The 17944-nt window shown below is 43.4% G+C and overlaps 1 protein-coding gene across 3 annotated transcripts in view; it reads left to right on the plus strand.

Annotated features, from left to right (window-relative positions):
• The window catches only part of LOC147121264 (rho guanine nucleotide exchange factor TIAM2-like), a 433746-nt gene that overhangs the window by 304206 nt on the left and 111596 nt on the right, over positions 1-17944 (plus strand). For all 3 annotated transcript variants that reach the window (XM_085981489.1, XM_085981486.1, XM_085981487.1), the window contains one exon: positions 8306-8406. In XM_085981489.1, coding sequence (XP_085837615.1) covers positions 8306-8406 — 101 coding nt within the window. The remainder of the gene's footprint in view (positions 1-8305; positions 8407-17944) is intronic.

Here is a 17944-nt window from a genome sequence, read left to right on the forward strand (position 1 = left end):
CTAAAATTCCATTAGCCTTTTTGATTTTTTTTTTTGTACCTGACCACTACATTTTAGTGATCTGTGTACATGGACCCCTAAATCTCTTTGGACCTCCACTGTTCCTAGATTTTCACCATTTAGAAAATACTCATCTATTCTTTTGTGGTCCAAAATGGATGACCTCACACTTATCTGCGTTGAAATCCATCTGCTACAGTTTTGCACCCACTTACTCTATCAATGGCCTTGAATTTGCGGTTGGCGGCGTAGCTAAGGAGTACGCAGCCGACATCTGAATGAAATCCGCACTTACTTTGTGCGAAGCCCCAAGCAAAAATTTGCTTTCAAAACACTGCAGAGTTGTGTGCAGCGTAGTGGCCCACGGATCTCGGGGGCACAGAGGTTTTCAGATGATCCATTGGTCACAGGAGGTGCATAACCCAGATAGGCCTAAATGGGGCAATTAAAATGGGGGGAATGGAAATCTGTACAAAGGCAGTTAGGATTAATATGATCCTGGTGCATGGAACTGTAGCCCAGAGATCTGTATGTATTCTGCCTGTCTCTCGCCTGTCTTCATGACATTGTTGCCTGTTCAAACATTCCTAATTCACGCATTAGTCTGTGGAACTGTAAAATATGCTATCTTATTGTGTCACTGCAATCCTATTTGAGGTGTTCCCTGATAGTTTAAAAGCTTTCTTGATTGTTTCAAACATGAAATCTTCACTTTGCTGGAATGCTGTCAGGAGAAGAGTGAGCGTGTTCCTTCTCTGTGGTGGTGATTTGGGCCTGTATTTCAGTTCTGTTGGGAGTAATTGATGGAGGTTTTCTACAGGAGCACGGTTTGTGATTTTTTTTCCCGTGCATGGGGTGTGGGTGCTCTAATTTCAACTCTAGGAGGGGCCCCTGTTTGCTGGTTAATAAAGGTGTTATGGTATAGAGTCACAGAACAATACAGCACAGAAGGAGGCCATTTGGTCCATCATGCATGTGCAGCTCTTTGAAAGAGCTATCCAATTAGTCCCACTCCCCTGCCTTTTCCCCTTCAAGTATTTATCTAATTCTCATTTGAAAGTTATTATTGAATCTGAAATTAAAGCAGAAAATGCTGGAAATACTTAGCAGGTCTGGCAGCATCTGTGGAAAGAGAAACCGAGTTAGCGTTTCTGTTTTCTGTTTTTATTTCTGATTTCCAACATCCGCAGTATTATGCTTTTGTACTATTGAATTTGATTTCACCACCCTTTTGGGCAATGGATTCGAGATCATCATAACTCGCTGTGTTAAAAAAAAAAACAACTTCTCCTCACCCCTCTTGTTCTTTTGCCAATTATCTTAAATTTGTCCTCAGGTTACCCACCCTTATGCCACTGGAAACAGTTACTCTTTATCTACTCTATCAGAACCCTTCATGATTTTAGAGCAGTGGTCCTAATACTGACCCCTGGGGGACACCACTGTATACTTCCCTCCAGTCTGAAAAACAACCGTTCACCATTACTCTCTGCTTACTCTCTCTCAGCCAATTTCGTACCTACGCTGCCACTGCCTCTTTAATCCCATGGGCTTCAATTTTGCTCACAAGTCTATTATGTGGTAGTTTGTCAAGTCTTTTAAAATTCCATGTAGGCAACATCAACCGCACTACCCTCATCAACCCTCTCCGTTACTTCATCAAAGAGCTCGATCAAGTTAGTTAAACACGATTTGCCTTTAACAAATCCATGCTGGCTGTCATTTAACCCATATTGTTCCAAGTGACAATTAATTTTGTCTCGGATTCTTGTCTCTCAAAGTTTCCCCTCCACTGATGTCAGGCTAACTGGCCTGTAGTTGCCGGGTTTAACCCCCTCCCTTTTTTTTGAGGGGTGTAACATTTGTAATCCTCCAGTTTTCTGAAAATTTGCTCCCATATCTAAGGATTGTGGGCAGTGCCTTAATTCCCTCAGCAACCTAGGATGCAGCCCATCTGCATCGAGTGACTTTTCTACTTTGAGCACTGCCAACCTTTTAAGTACCTCCTCTTGATCTAGTTTTATCCTATCCAATTTCTCTACTACCTCCTCCTTTACTGTGAAATTGACAGCATCCTCTTTAGTGAAGACAGATGCAAAGTACTCATTTAGTACCTCAGACATGCCCTCTACCTCCACAAGAAGATCTCCTTTTGGTCCCATCCTTCCTTTGACTACCCTTTTGCTGTTTATATATTGATATAAAATACTTCAGTGTTTCCTTTCATGTTATCGGCTAATCTATTCTCATGCACTCTTTGTCCCTCTTATTTCCTTTTTCAGTTCTCTGTACTTTATGTATTCAGCTTGGTTCTCTACTGTACTAATAAGCCTGACATTTATCATAAGTCTCATTTCTGTTTCATTTTAATCTCTTTGGGCTAGAAATTCATTATAGCCCAGCAATGGGCGATATCGTTAGAAAAGTTTGAGAATTAGCGCCAGGTGCTAATGTTTTAGACTGTATGCAAAATTCATTGTCACTGCTCAAAGAAATGATTGGGGCACTAAATCAAGTCTTAAAGGCCTAGCTCAGTGGCGTTACACTCAAAGGCTGTACCAATATTGCATGCAGTCTAATCTCAACTCATCATTGCCACTGGCTTTTTCCAGTACTTAAAGGGGAGGTTCATTGATACTGCAGCACCTCATTCTCAGCATTGCTGGCTGTGCAGCTGTCTCAGCGAGGAGAAGCACAACAAGGAGAAGGAGCCGGAGGACTGAAGCAGGTGTGCTCATAGCAGATTCACCTCGGTCAGGTGGTCAGGGTGATTGAATGCTTCAACAAATGCTACATACCACCATCTGTACTACAAGCTTCACACACTGCCCAAAGCACCACACCTCCAGTGCTCACCCACCAACAATCTCTACCTACCAACACTCGCACCCACTTCTCATGCCTTGCACACAATGACAGCTACTCAATTATGGCAGGCACAAGTGTCATTAGTTATTAGAATGAATGTGATATGTTTATGCATAAATTTATTAATGGAGTTTGCAATATTTTGTGGTCTCTCATTACACCTTTGCACCCAGGAAGCCGCTGTGATGTGGCATGACACAGGGATGGCATGATGGGCATGTGGTGAGCAAAAGGGATCTGGGGTTTTAAGTCATCCTGGTGTGAGGCTGGAGTTCTGTTTGAAGGAGGTGGCAGGGTTCTGTGACCACCACCTTGGTGATGCGGAGCCGTCTAATACACTGCTCCTCGCTTAAGTGAAAGTAGGAGAGGTGCTGTCGGAATACCCTCGGAGGGTAAGGCCTCCTGATGAGAGCTCTGATGGCTCTCCTCCTCACTCCGTGCACATGTTCCCGTATTTCTCACTGCCTCCACTCTCTCCGCCATATATCCTGGAGGGCCAGGTCGACTGCCAGTACAGCCCCCATTAATGTAAGCCAAGTGTAGCACTTGGATATTTTTTAAGAATAAATGTAACTATTCTTTAGTTACCACAACACTCCTGATACAAAAGAACCTTTAAATTACTGAATTAAACTGTTGCACAAATGTCAAACTGACAAGAAAGCATTGAAACTCCACTAATCTGAGAGCTGCGACTCACTACTCATGATCCCTTTAAATAACGCTCCTGAAGCCGGCTACCGACTGCTTCACGCCTCCTCTCCCTGTCGCTGTCTGGTCGAGATGATAAAGTAGGTGTCGAAAATTAATTTTGTAGATCAGGCGCCCAGTGAGTGTCACTGATGTCACGATCTGCCTGGCGTTGAAGTCCCTAGCGGTACCTTGTACTGACGGCGCAATGGGTGGTGCTGGACTCACCTCACCCCGGCGCTACTGCATCAGTGCCTCGTTACCGCCCTCTGCAGGCAGAGGTGCTAACCAACTGAGTTTAATGGTCCACCACCATTCATGACTGGATTGTAGCAGGAATGCTGAGCTTTGATCTGATCTGTTGTTTGTGGGATCGCTTAGCCCTGTCTATAGCATTCTGCTTCCGCTTTTTAAGCATGCATGTAGTCCTGTGTTGCAGTTTCCCCAGGTTGGCATTTCATTTTTAGGTATGCCTGGTGCTGCTCCTGACATGCTCTTCTACACTCCTTATTGAACCAGGGTTGGTTGGTTCCCTGGCTTGATGGTAATGGTAGAGCGAGGGATATGCCGAGCCATGAGGTTACAGATTGTGGTGGAATACAATTCTGCTGCTGCTGATGGCCCACAGCGCCTCATGGATGCCCAGTTTTGAGCTGCTAGATCTGTTCTGAATCTATCCCATTCAGCACGGTGGTAGTGCCACACAACACGATGGAGGGTGTGAAAACGGGACTTCGTCTCCACAATGACTGTGCGGTGGTCACCTCTACCAATATTGTCATGGACAGATGCATCTGCGACAGGTAGATTAGTGAGGACGAGGTCCAGTAGGTTTCTCCCTTGTGTTGGTTCTCTCACCACCTGTCGCAGGCCCAGACTGGCAGCTATGTTCTTCAGGACTCGGCCAGCTCAGTCAGTAGTGGTGCTACCGAGACACTCTTGGTGATGGACATTGAAGTCTCCCACCCAAGAGTACATTCTGTGCCCTTGCTACTCTCCGTGCTTCTTCCAAGTGGTGTTCAATGTAGAGGAGTACTGATTCAGCAGCTGAGGGAGGGCGGTAGGTGGTAATCAGCCTGAGGAATGGTCTTTGGGTGTGGGGTGTATAATGGATTGAGTGAGGGGCTTTCATGTAATGTTACACTCACTGTCACCTTCAGCTGCAGTACCGTCAAAATCTTCAGACCACTCAATTTCTATTCTACAATTAATTTAATCTAATTGATGGTTAACATTTGAATGTTATCCATCAGTTGCAGTATATTTAAAAACTTGTGAATACAGTCTACCTCTTTATGCTATTTGATATTTGCCCATTGTTTGTGGTTCCTTAACTAATTAAAGACATGTGAAACATTCTCTTTATATGTACAGGATAATGAATATCCCTGTAAAGCTGAACAGTTTAAAAGCTGGAACTAGTGTAACGTTTCAATTAGAAATGCTTATCTTTTCACTCTGCAGGTGCTGATGGATCTGCTATGTATTTCCACATTATTATTGCAAAGCTATACATATTCTCTTGTCACATTATTCCAAATGTTAATAATGTATTGCAGTGCCACAAAGCAACAGATCCGCCTCAGCACCATTGCCTGGTGTGAGATGCACCTGTGATCACAATCCCTAACAGAGTTGAGCAACGTGGTTGACACTGCCCTCGACCGCGTCAGTTCTATCTCCCGCACTTCTGCCCTCACCCCTGCCCCTCCCTCCCGGAACCACGATAGGGTTCCCCTTGTCCTCACCTTTCACCCCACCAGCCTCCACATTCAACGGATCATCCTCCGGCATTTCCGCTACCTCCAAAGTGATCCCACCACCAAACGTATCTTCCCCTCCCCTCCCCTTTCAGCATTCCGTAGGGACCGCTCCCTCCGAGACACCCTAGTCCACTCCTCTATCACCCCAAACAGCCCTTCCCCTTCGCCTGGCACCTTCCCGTGCAAGCGGAGGAGATGTAACACCTGCCCCTATACCTCCCCCCTTCCCACTGTCCAGGGCCCCAAACACCCCTTCCAGGTGAAACAGCGATTTACTTGTACTTCTCGCAATCTAGTATACTGTATTCGCTGCTCACGATGCGGTCTCCTCTACATTGGGGAGACCAAACGCAGATTGGGTGACCGCTTTGCGGAACACCTCCGTTCAGTCCGTAAGGGTGACCCCGAGCTTCCGGTCGCCTGTCATTTTAATTCACCGCTCCATTCCCACTCGGACCTCACCGTCCTTGGCCTCTTGTATTGTTCCACGGAAGCTCAACGTAAACTCATCATCTGATTAGGCACTCTGCAGCCTTCCGGACTCAATATCGAGTTTAACAATTTCAGATCATAACCTCGGCCCCTATTACATTTTTACTTGTAATTTTTCCACTCCTTTCCCCCCCCCCCCCTTTCCTTTTGTTTCTCTCTCACACCTGGCAGCTATCTCTTGCCCTGCCAGTGCACTTCACACCTAATCTCAGCCTATTACCATCTCGTCTAGCTTCGAATACCTTTTATTGTCTCTTTTACTACTTTTGTTTCTTTTGTCCGATCGCAGCCCTGCTTTCAATCTTATTTTCTTTTCTTTCCAGTTTTGAAGAAGGGTTCGACCCGAAACGGCAACTCAAATTTCTCTCCACGGATGTTGCCTGACCTGCTGAGTTTTTCCAGCATTTTCTGTTGTTATTTTAAAAATATAGGTGGTTTCACTGACCTCCCTGGTTTCACTGACCTCCCTATCTCTGTAAGCTCCTCTAGCCCTATAACCCCCAGAGATCTCTGCACTCCTCCAATTCTGCACGTCCCCGATTTTCATCACTCCATCATTGGCGGCCATGCCTTCACCTGGACCCTAATCTCGGAATTCCCTCTCCACACCTCTCTGCCTCTCTGCTCGCATCTCCTCATTTAAGACCCTCATTAAAACCTACCTCTTTGACCAAGCTTTTGGTCACCTGTCCTAATATCCCTTTGTGGCTCGGTGTCAAATTTTGTTTGCTAACACTCCTGTGAAGCACCTTGGGATGTTTTACTACGTTAAGGACGCTATCTAAATGCAAGTTGTTGTTGACCCAAATAGCAGTTTGGCCGCAATGCTAATTTGCACACACAAAATTGTTGTCCGTAGGCTTTAGATGAAACCACTATAGTTGTACAAGTGCATGTTTAGAACATGACGTATAGCACTTTTCCAGTAAAATGGATCTGCTGCCACTTTTTTCATCGCCCAGAGTTTACATATGATCCAACTTTCAGCCTACTTAAATTCATCCCCCTCAAACAGTTGCTGGGTCTTGAAGGATTTAAATAACTGTCAGCTTAAATCAGAAGGAACTGCCAGTCATATACATAACTGAACCAAGCAGCATGTTACATTTGAAATGTATGGCTTGGTTCCTCCCTCAAGCACATTTGCACAGAGATAACTGAACAAGACTGTGCAACATAATACTGACTGTAGCTGTGTTTTTTAACTGGATTAAAGGGGCTGCCACCAAGACAAAAATGCTTCATTTTCGTCATTTCTCCATACCACTAAATGTTATTCTTTTTAGTCTCGTCAATTCACACATGGTAGTGTACCTCAGTACTGGAGTAGTTATGTAAAAAATACCCCAATCCTTTTTATTTTTTGTTACTCATTTTGGGCACTATCTGTGGCTGTTAATGTACTTTGATAACTTAATTCACTACTTGCAGTTATCATCAAACCGCAGTGTGGCTAATTGAACTGTTTCCCATGCTGCTTGCAATGATTTTTGATGTAAGCTTGCACAGAGCTTTTGATACTTGTTCTGTTTTTAATACTATATCAGTGCAGCAGGGTGCTTTTCTCCAGCAACATAAACATTTTGAGGTTCTGATCACTAGTAATTGTTATAACCATGGACTGAAATATCTTATTTGGCACATATGGGAATGAAGCCTACATGACGCATCCTCCATATTCCTGCTGTTTAGTCAGCTCGGAATCCTGACATCTGCTGGCACTGGATGTGAGACATTTGCAGTGTTGGAAGTGTCTCAAGTAGGTTTCAGTCTGAGATTCACTTGTTTGTTCAGGATCAGACGTAATCTTATGACACTGCCATGCGTCAAACGCTAAAGAGAAATAAGTTGTCTAATTGGATGCCAAAGTAAAACCGTCTGTACAGTAGTTATTCACAATGTAGCAAAGTGCATGGAAAAATTGATGCAGCATCCTGAAAGAAGAATAATATTGGCACTTTTGAGAGCCTGTTTTTTAAAAAAAAGAAGCCAAGGGAAAACTGCATATGTTTGGACAATTCTTGCCCGATGCAGGCTTCCATTGTTTACTAGTTACTCCTGGGTTTGGTTACTTGTTGCTCAGTGTTTTCATAAGACCTTGTGTAGGTGTCATTCACAGCCAGGTAGGTTTATGACCACTGATTCATTGAATGGTTTTGTTTTTTTCTCCTTGCATCTGAGTAAATGAATACTGTTTGTATTGCAGCGTCCTTTTACTTACAAGCTTTTTTTTAGCCCCGTCACATTAAATATTTTATTTCCAGTTCCATCAGGATCATTTAACTTTAAATCTTTATTACAGCAACCTGTTTCTTTGAGGTCTGCTTCTAAATCTGACTTGCTTGATTTAATAGTTTGATTTGAAAGAGAAAAATAGTTTTGGGCTGGAATTGAAAGGAGTATTGCAGCATTGGATTGAATGAGTAATGTAGCTAAATACAGGTCTGGAGATTGTTCTGCATAGTAAATGTTTAACCTTCTGTAAATTTCAGATTTCACTAGCGTACCCGATGTACCAGCTGTAACGAGAAGTGTCACTACAGACTGTGTGGAGTCACTGCATCAGGCTGAGAATACTGAATCATTTTTAAAGGTAAGCGATGAAATTCTGAGAGTGCTTGGTGTGCCATCTTGTGAGCTAAATTTAATGGGAAGTTCTGAACTAAACTCTTTGCAGTGGGTTGGGATGAACATTTTAAGCTTTCAGAGGCTGCAATGTTGTCTTGATGGGCTGACTGGTATATCTGAATCAAATTATTAGAATGGCTGCACCAGTACATACAGTATATATAGAGGGAAAAAATGGTATGTATATTGTGAATTTTAGATTCAGTATGTTTTTAATGAGATTCTGAAAAAATAGCAATGAAACGCTTAAGGCTTCATTTCCATGCTGAACTTCATTAAAAATAATCAATGTACTTTTTATTGTGGTTAATACCTGTCTGGCTTCCCAATTACCTTTTGACTTAACAGTTTCTTCAAAACCTAATGTTTACATGTCTTTAGTTTGAAGCACATTAGTAAAAGCATTAGGTCTGCCTTCAAATTATTTTGTTCCTTCTTGCACGCATTCTTCGGCCAGGATTTTGCTCACCTTGGCGGGTCCGGGGTGGGCGACGTTGGTGGCGGGTCGCGGCCCCGCTGCTGGCTCCATCCCGCTGTCTGAAATGATATTCCGTTGCTGGGGCTTGTTAAGCCCGCCCAGCGCGTTTCTTGGAAAATTGGAGGAAGCAGGTATGGTGACGTTATTTTATGACGCACCATCAGCCGGTTTCCTTAAAGGGACCATGGCCAGCTTTATTTTGACATTTGTGCTGTCCGAGTTCTACAGCATTGAAGTGCTGCAAACACTGACGATCACTGCACAGAGGTGTAAGGCTGCACCCAGGTTCTCCCATGGATCCCTCCATATGCTTATGGAGGGAGTCACAGCACGCAGGGAGGTCCTCTTCCCTTCCCATGGGCGATAGAGACCTGCCCAGGAGACAAAAACAGCCTGGTTGCACATTGCAGAGGAGGTCACAAGCAGGGATGTCATCAGGAGGACCTGGGTGCAGTGGCGCAAACCTTTCAATGATCTCAGTAGATCATGAAACATTAGTACAAAGCCACACTCAACTTCATCCTGCTCTGCCTCTTATCACATCCCCATCACTCTGCCTTCCCTACCCTACCCCTGCACATCCTTACTCACACCAACTTACCTTGCACCTCCACCCATCCCCCTCTCTCTATATTATCACATTCTCATCTCACTAGCCACCCCTCACACTCACCCTCATCATAGTCCAATCATACCGACTAACGACACACAAGGTTAGGCACTTGGGTGTTTTATCCAATATTCATGTAAAGTTTCTGTTAAATGTGGTGTCAAACATTGAAACCTTTATTTTGAACACTTTGTGTTCTTGGACAGATCTGTGTGCACCTTTGGAAGTGACTTGGTGAGTTGCAGTGAATGGTGAGACATAACGGTACGCCCCGCAATGCTCATGAGTGTGAAAGAAATGGCTTGGACATTGTAGGGATGCTTTATGGTGTTGGTGTGGGGTGGTGTCAACCTGGCGCATCATGTGGCAGCCAGGGTGTACAGCATCAAGTGAAGTAAATCTGGCCATGGTGAGGCCATTCCTGGCCTCCCGGGCAACAATGTGGTTGGGTGCTGATGCTGTCTGTCCTGTGCCGCATCAGGTGATTACGGAGAAGGTTGGTGTTGTTGGTGCTGCTGGTATTAGAGCTCATCGTGGCCCGATTCTGAGGACCAAGGTGGGACAGTATAAACGGCACCCATGTTGATGGAATAGGTGAAGTTGAGATGATAGAGCATTCTGTCAATGGTGAGAAAGTTCTTCCAATGAGATGATACTGGATGGCAAGTGGAAAGCCTGCAGAATCTGTGCTGGAAATGAACTGAGAAACAGCTTGTGGCTGAGGAAATTGAAGATCTGTCAGGTGGGAGCATTCATTGTACATTTGAAGCTGTCAAGTAATCAGCTGGAGCAATGGACACTGAACTCCTGCCTCAGGTTGACGGCCGTGGCCCCTGAACAGCGTAGTTCCCGTGGCCATGAAGTTAAAGTGAAAAGGTAAGTTAAAAAAGCCTGTTAATGATCTGACAACTAGATGTTAATGAGATTAATTGGGTTGCCCGCCACTGCCTGTTGGGTCTGCTCAGTGCTGTCAGACCCGACATTGGGAAAGGCACTTGGCGACGGGTTGACCCGACCCGCTGTCAAAAAAAAAAAAAAAAAACTTTCCCAACCAACCCGTCACTGATGCCACCCGCTGATCTGCCGCAAAATTCAGGCCGATGTTTTGCTTTGAAAAGGATTCAGAATGTGCGTAGCTCTAATCCCTTTTATTGTATGTAGTTGTAATGTCTGTTTTCTCTTCCACCGCCCTACCCAGAAGATTTTGATTCTTAACTAGAGTAAAGTTGCATAGCTGCTTGGTGCCCTCCAGTACCTCAACCAAGTGACTAATATTTAAATCTTGGCCTTGGCGTTAGGTTATTCAACCATGGAGGGTATTGCATCCAAACCCAATCCCATTTTCAGCAGGAGTCAGTTGCTAACAATCAGGAGCACAAATCCTGGCTGTACAGTTTCCTGCCCCTAATCCTCCAGGATACTTAGGCTTACTTATAGCTCTCTACCACCAGATGGCCCGAGTGGCTCAGTTACTTCTCGAATAATATCTCTCTTGTTTTCCTGGTGAATCTGGTTGGATTGAAGCCCAACACAGCGCTTTCTGGAGGGGGCCACTGAAGATCAGATCAGACCAGAACAGAATGCAAGCTGGGCTGGGCTGTGAAAGAATAGCCTAAGTAGCACTTCATCCCAATCTATTTAGAAATTACCACCTATTAAGTTAATTTTCCCTGTATTCTGTCAATTTAACTGAGTTGTGCAAACAATATGTTTACTTGGCTGAGTATTAACATTTCTTTTGTTGTATTGGTTTAAGCCACTGTGGTCAGAGTTTCATGCTAAATAGGATAAAATTCGATGCATTAAACTGTTTAAATGAAGCTGTTGAATCCTTGTTGAAGCAAATCGTGTATTTACTCATAATTTTAGATAATTGGTGAGCAGGACTCGTAAACATTGGTGCAACAGACAATATAAACCAGCCGAATAAAACATTTAAAGATGGATTATGAAATCCTATTGTTATTTAATGATGACTATTGTCATCAAGAAAGAGACAATGACAATCCACACACAGATTTTCATTTCCAAATTAAACTTATTTCAATCCCTTCTAAGAGATGATGCTGTGTAGAATAATTTGAGACAATATTCCTTCCTCTGGACTTTATTAATCAAAGTACAAGAGTTACGTGGGTTTTTTTCTTGAGAGGATGAGCCTTAGTTTTCCCTTACCTTGGATTCCTTTGCGTGTTTGCCATACTGCCATTTCCCAAAGGTGTCTCTTTTTTGCCGTGGACAAATGCATCAACTGAAAGTGATATTGTGATTTGTAGAAATAGCCTATGAACTATTATGGTGGAAGTATTTTGCAAATGGAACCTGTCACAATTGAGAGTTGAGACTTTAAAAAAAAAACTCAAAAATGATGTGGAAAATACACAGTCGGTTGCTCAACCCATCTTTTCCCTTTCCAGCTGTTAACATTTTGTCTATAAATGCTTAATTCAAAATAGTCAGATCCTGACGAAGGTTTGCACCCAATTAATCTCTCCTTTCCCTCTCCAGATTCTGACGTACTTGCTGTGTGTTTCCAGCAATTTCCGTTTTTATTTACCAGTGCCTGTGTTTGGAGCCGGCTGATTTGTTTCTGATCAGCATTTAGTGAAGTAAGATTCAAGTTCAGTTACAGTGAACTGTCTGATCAATTTGAAACTGCTGTTTAGACTTGCATTGAGTCAAGGGTGAGTCACCAAGTGCCTCATCTAAAGAGCACAGTACGTTCACTACTTTATCAGGTTGTCATCCTGGAGCTGACGCCCACCACAAACAGCTTGTGATTCAGAGATGGTTTCCTGAATGGAGTTGAACTAACAAAAATGTTCCAGATTTTTTTTTAGAAAAGTTCCAGTAATTGTCTTTATTCAAAGGATGTTTCAAACATTGAATATTAATTATGCTTTCTAATTAAGAAGTTATGTTTATATAGTGCCTTATCAAGCCTCTCAGAAGTCCCAAAGAATTTCACATAAAGTGAATTACTATGTGTAATCATTATTGTGGGTAAAAATGGCAGCCATTTTATGCACAACAAGGTCTCACAAAACAGCAATAAGTCGAGTGACTCATAAATCTTTTTTTTGGTGGTGTTATGGAAGAATGTTGGCCAAGACTGGGAGAACCCTTTGCTCCTCTTGAAATAATGTAATGGAATCTTTAATATCCATTTGAACTATCAGAACAGGCACGTGTGCTTAGTTTAACATTTTACCCAAAGGACAGTACAGCATTCCCACAGTACTGCACTAAGATGTAAGTCTAGATGTTACTTGACAAGCTGGACTGCAAGCAACACATTATAGTGACTTGATTGGCAGCTGAAGTATAAGCAGCATGTCACAGTACATTGAATGGCATGATAGAATGTCAGCAGCGTTCCAATAAAATGATCACACTTGTTTCAGCAAACTTTCCATTTTTATGTCTCAAACAAAATTGATTGTGGTGTTTGCAGGAGTTCCTCATTTCTGGGAGTCCAATTTGAATTAAATTGAGAGAATGTAGCTTTGAAACTGACATTTGATATTTTGATGAAACAACTGAGGGCTACAGGCAAAATTCCAGACTGCATCTCAAATGAAGAAATTAATAAACAGAATTTTCTTGTTAAGTGGTAGTTGCACATTGTATAGAGGCTGTGAAAAATTTGCATTTCCTGTTTCCTGCACACTAATTTTGACCATTTCACAAGAGGGCTGTGATATAGATCTTGATATCCTGCAGCATATGTGAAAAACTGATGCTGTTCGTGTCACTATTAGTGCTACAGCTTGCAATTTAAATTTTCCCCATTATATCCCCCGCCCCCCCCCCCCCCCCCCCCACCACCACCACAACTTCCCCTTCAGCTCAGAGAGAGACTGCATTAAGCCCAAGGGGGTGATTTTTTTCAATGGGGACGCGTTGGAGGCAGGATTGCTGATTGTCAGGTTTCAGTCCCGCTCCATCGACTTGTGGCCAACCCACGCTATTTTCCCTCGATTGACCTTGTTAAGCCCGCACAGTGGGCTTAGCAGGCCAATTAAGGGGAAGCCGGTTACAGAGAATGTCAGCGGATGACGTTTCATCTGTCAAGAATTTTTGACAGATGAATTGTCATCGTTTGACAGCTCTGTGAAGCTGTCAAACACTGACATTCTCTGTTGTTTGATGAGTCCTTGTATTCAAAACTCATCAAACCTCTTGTGAGCAGAAATCAGATGGTTATTGCATCGGAGAATGCAGCAGCCATCTCTCATGTCTGCTGGTGAGATGCGAGAGTCTCCGGATCCCCAACTGTTGAAGCCTGCAGGAAGAAACAAAGGTAAGTAAACATTTTCTATCACTTTTCACTCACCTCACATACTTACCTCTCCACACTTGCACCCATCACTTACCTCCACAGCGCACTTTTGGACCCCGCAGACCCACTGCTCGCCTCGCTGACCCTGGTGGAGGAAGAAATATGCAAACAAATTAGGGAAATGAGTTAAAAGCATAGAATAATAATCATGGGGGATTTCAACTACCCTGATATTAATTAGACAGAAGAGTTAGGTACAGGGGATAAGGAATGGAGTTCCTACAACGTGTACAGGACTCCTTTCTAACTCAATATGTAAGAAGCCCAACAAGGGAGGATTTACTATTGGATCTAGTAATGGGGAATGAACCAGAGCAGGTAAGAGAATAAAAGTAGGAGAACATCGAGGCAATAGTGACCATAATATAATACGCTTTAAGATGATAATTGAGAAGGACATAAGTATGAAGAAGACCAGGGTAATAGATTGGAGAAAAGCTGAATTTGAGGGGCTGAGAATAGAACTTGGGAAAATAAAATGGACCACAATATTGGCAAAAAAATGACGTAGATTACCAATGGGAAACATTTAAAATGGTGTTCAACAGAGTCCAGGAAAAATATATTGTGCTATAAAAACAAGAACAAGCTAAACACTAATGAGACAACATGGATGAATAAATCCATAAGGGAAAAATTGAGGGTAAGGAAAGAGGTATACATTAAGTACATGGACAGCAGGGGAGAGCATGATCAGGGAGAATACAAACAGATTCGGAGAGAAGGCAAAAAAATCATTAGGAAGGCAAAGAGGAACTATTAAATTAAATCAAGGAACATGAAACAAAATAGTAAAATATTTTACAGGCACATATAAAAAGAGAGTCGGAATGGGAATAAAGCCATTAAGGGATGGACAGAATAATACCACAGGCAGAGAGAGAGAGAGAGGGCAGAAACATTAAATTATTACTTTGCTTCAGTATTTACCAGGGAGATAGAACAGGTGGAGATGACATCGGATGATAAGATTAGTAATGAGAGAACTGCATTTAAAATAAAAAGAGATCTATTAAATAAACTGAGCAAACTCAAAAAGGATAAACCCCTGTTCTGGATAGATTACATTCACGTATATTAAAATAATCTAGGGAAGAGATAGCAGAAGCATTACTACACATCTTTAGTAATTCGTTAGAAAAAGGTGTAGTGCCAGAGGACTGGTGGATAGCTAACGTAATATCTATATTTAAGAAGGGAGATAGAACATGTCCAGGGAACGATAGAACAGTCATCTTAACATCGGTGGTAGGAAAATTAATAGAATCCCTACTAAAGGAGAAAATAGAAGAACATCAAGAAACCAAAAATATAATCATAAATAGTCAGCATGGATTTCATAAGGGAAATAATTTTTTGAAGAGGTAACAGAGAGAGTAGACAAGGGTAGTATAGTAGATGTAGTTTATCTAGTTTTTCCAAAAGGCCTTTGATAAGGTACCACATAATAGACTAAGGAAAAAGGTCAGAGAATGCGGAGTCAGGGGACAAGTAGCAGAATGGATAGCTAGCTGGCTTCAAGACAAAAAGAGAGTAGGTGTAAAGGGCAGTATTACGTCCGTGAATGATTGAGACATGGACAGCAGGAGTTGAACAAAACACGTCTTTACTGATGGAAGTCAATAGTGAAACTGAAAACAACAGAGGCTCACTAGCGCCTTTTATACAGGGGTGGTCACTGCCGGTACTGCAGTCCGAGACCAGTTATTCTCTTAAAGGTACATACACAACAATTCCTCCCCTTTTAGATAAACAGTACATAACATTCACTTAACAACTAAATGATAACTAATTACAATCACAATTACGGTTGCTAGATACATTGGTTAAGGTTAAGCAATTATAAGTTCAGTCTTTGAGGTGGCTTCCTGATTCTGTCTGGATAACGCCTCTTTGGGGTATCAGGTTCTTCTGGCAATGTTGAGTCGGGATCAATGTCGTTGTTTGGTTCATCTGCTTCCAATATTACCGGTTCTGCGGTAGCTGCAATTGGAACGTCGATTTCATTACCAGGTGTATCAGATCGTGGTGTGGAGTTGACGTTTTCCAGTGGCTCTAGAATCTGGTCAGCATGGCGTCTTACAATGCTCTCCCCAATGTCCACGGTATACATGAGAGGTCCTTGTCGTGTACAAATCGTTCCTGGCTGCCATTTCTCAGTGCGGTAGTCCCGGGCCAAAACTGGTTGACCTATCTTAAAACTCCTGGTCGGCCTTTCATTCATATTCTGAAACTGCCTGTTCTCCACATCTCTTCGGACGTTTGGCTTAACCAAATCCAAGCAGCGTCGTAGTCTTCGATTGAAGAACATCATGGCTGGAGTTTGGTTGGTAACCGCATGTGTCGCATTCCGGTAGGCAAACAAGAAGTTGTCCACCTTGTGTTGTAGGGGTATATCTTCATTACATATTGCCTTGATAGCCTTCTTGAATGTTTGGACAAACCTCTCGGCCAATCCATTAGTGGCTGGATGATATGGGGCAGATGTGTAATGCTTAACACCATTGTTCTTTAAGAACCTCCGGAACTCTTCAGACACAAACTGTGGTCCATTGTCAGAGCAAATCTGTTCAGGCAGCCCATTCCTGGCGAATATGGTTCGTAAGACTGTGATAGTTTTTTCCGTGGTGGTTGAGGACATTTTTATTACCTCTGGCCACTTTGAATGTGCATCCACCGCAATTAAAAACATCGAGTCCATGAAGGGACCAGCAAAATCAATGTGCACCCTTTGCCATGGAGATGAGGGCCACTCCCATGGATGCAGAGGAGCTTGTGGCATCCTGCACAGCTCTTGGTCATCTCTTCGATTTCTCTATCGATTCCCGGCCACCACACAAACGCTCTGGCTAAGTTCTTCATTTTTACCCCACCCAGATGACCCTCATGAAGCTCATTGAGCACTCTATCCGTCAACTTAGGTGGAATTACTACTCTGGATCCACACATCAAGGTTCCTCTGCACACTGACAGCTGTTCTCTTCTCGGCGAGAATGCTGGCAGCAGTGGTTCGCCATGTGCTGGCCATCCCATCCTCGTCGCCAGCGTCACAGGGAGACATTCGACTATGGTCGAGTGGAATAACTCCATTGGATCCACTGCAAGGTCGTCTTCTTCCACCGTCGGCAACAGTAGGCGTGACAATCCATCAGCATTTCCATGCTGTTTAGTTCCTTTGTACTCGATGTCATATTGGTGTGCCCCTAGGAAAAGGGACCACCTCTGTAGCCGTTGTGCTGTCATTATCGGTACGCCCTTCTGAGGGTTGAAAATGGAGACAAGAGGTTGATGATCGGTTAGTAGAGTAAATTTTTTACCGTGCAGGTAGTGATTGAACTTCTTCACCCCCCACACTAGGCTGAGGGCCTCTCTGTCAATCTGGGCGTAGTTACGCTCGGCAGAAGTTAACGAGCGTGACGCAAAAGCTATCGGCCTCTCTAAACCATCAAGGAATTTATGTGACAGTACCGCCCCAATGCCGTAGGGAGACGCATCACACGCCAGTCTGATCGGCAGTGCTGGGTTGTAGTGAGCCAATACTTCCCTTGAAGTGATTAAGTCCTTACTCTTCTGAAAGGCCCGCTTACAATCATCGCTCCATTTCCATGCTACCCCCGTTCGTAGCAGGGCGTTCAGTGGGTGCAGAATTGTCGACAAATTCGGCAAAAACTTATGGTAGTAATTCACCAATCCGAGGAATGACCTCAGTTGCGACACATTTTCAGGCGCTGGGGCCTTAACAACCGCTTCAATTTTGTCAGGGGACTTATGTAAACCCTCTTCATCAATCACGTGGCTACAATATGATATCTGTTTCTTAAAAAATTCGCACTTGGGGCGGTTGGCTCGCAGCCCATGTTCCCGTAGTCTAGTGAGCACCTGTTCTAGGTTGTTAAGGTGTTCACTGTCATCTTCACCTGTCACAAGGATGTCGTCCAAGTAACACCGAGTCCCCGGAATCCCTTGCAGGACTTGTTCCATCGCTCTTTGCCATATTGCCGGAGCCGATGCTACTCCGAATACCAATCGATGATACTGGTAAAGACCTTTGTGAGTGTTTATCGTGAGATACT

The sequence above is a fragment of the Somniosus microcephalus genome, chromosome 3 (assembly GCF_052327205.1).
Source record: "Somniosus microcephalus isolate GS21.2 chromosome 3, FLI_Smic_1.0, whole genome shotgun sequence".
Classification (NCBI taxonomy): Eukaryota; Metazoa; Chordata; class Chondrichthyes; order Squaliformes; family Somniosidae; genus Somniosus; species Somniosus microcephalus.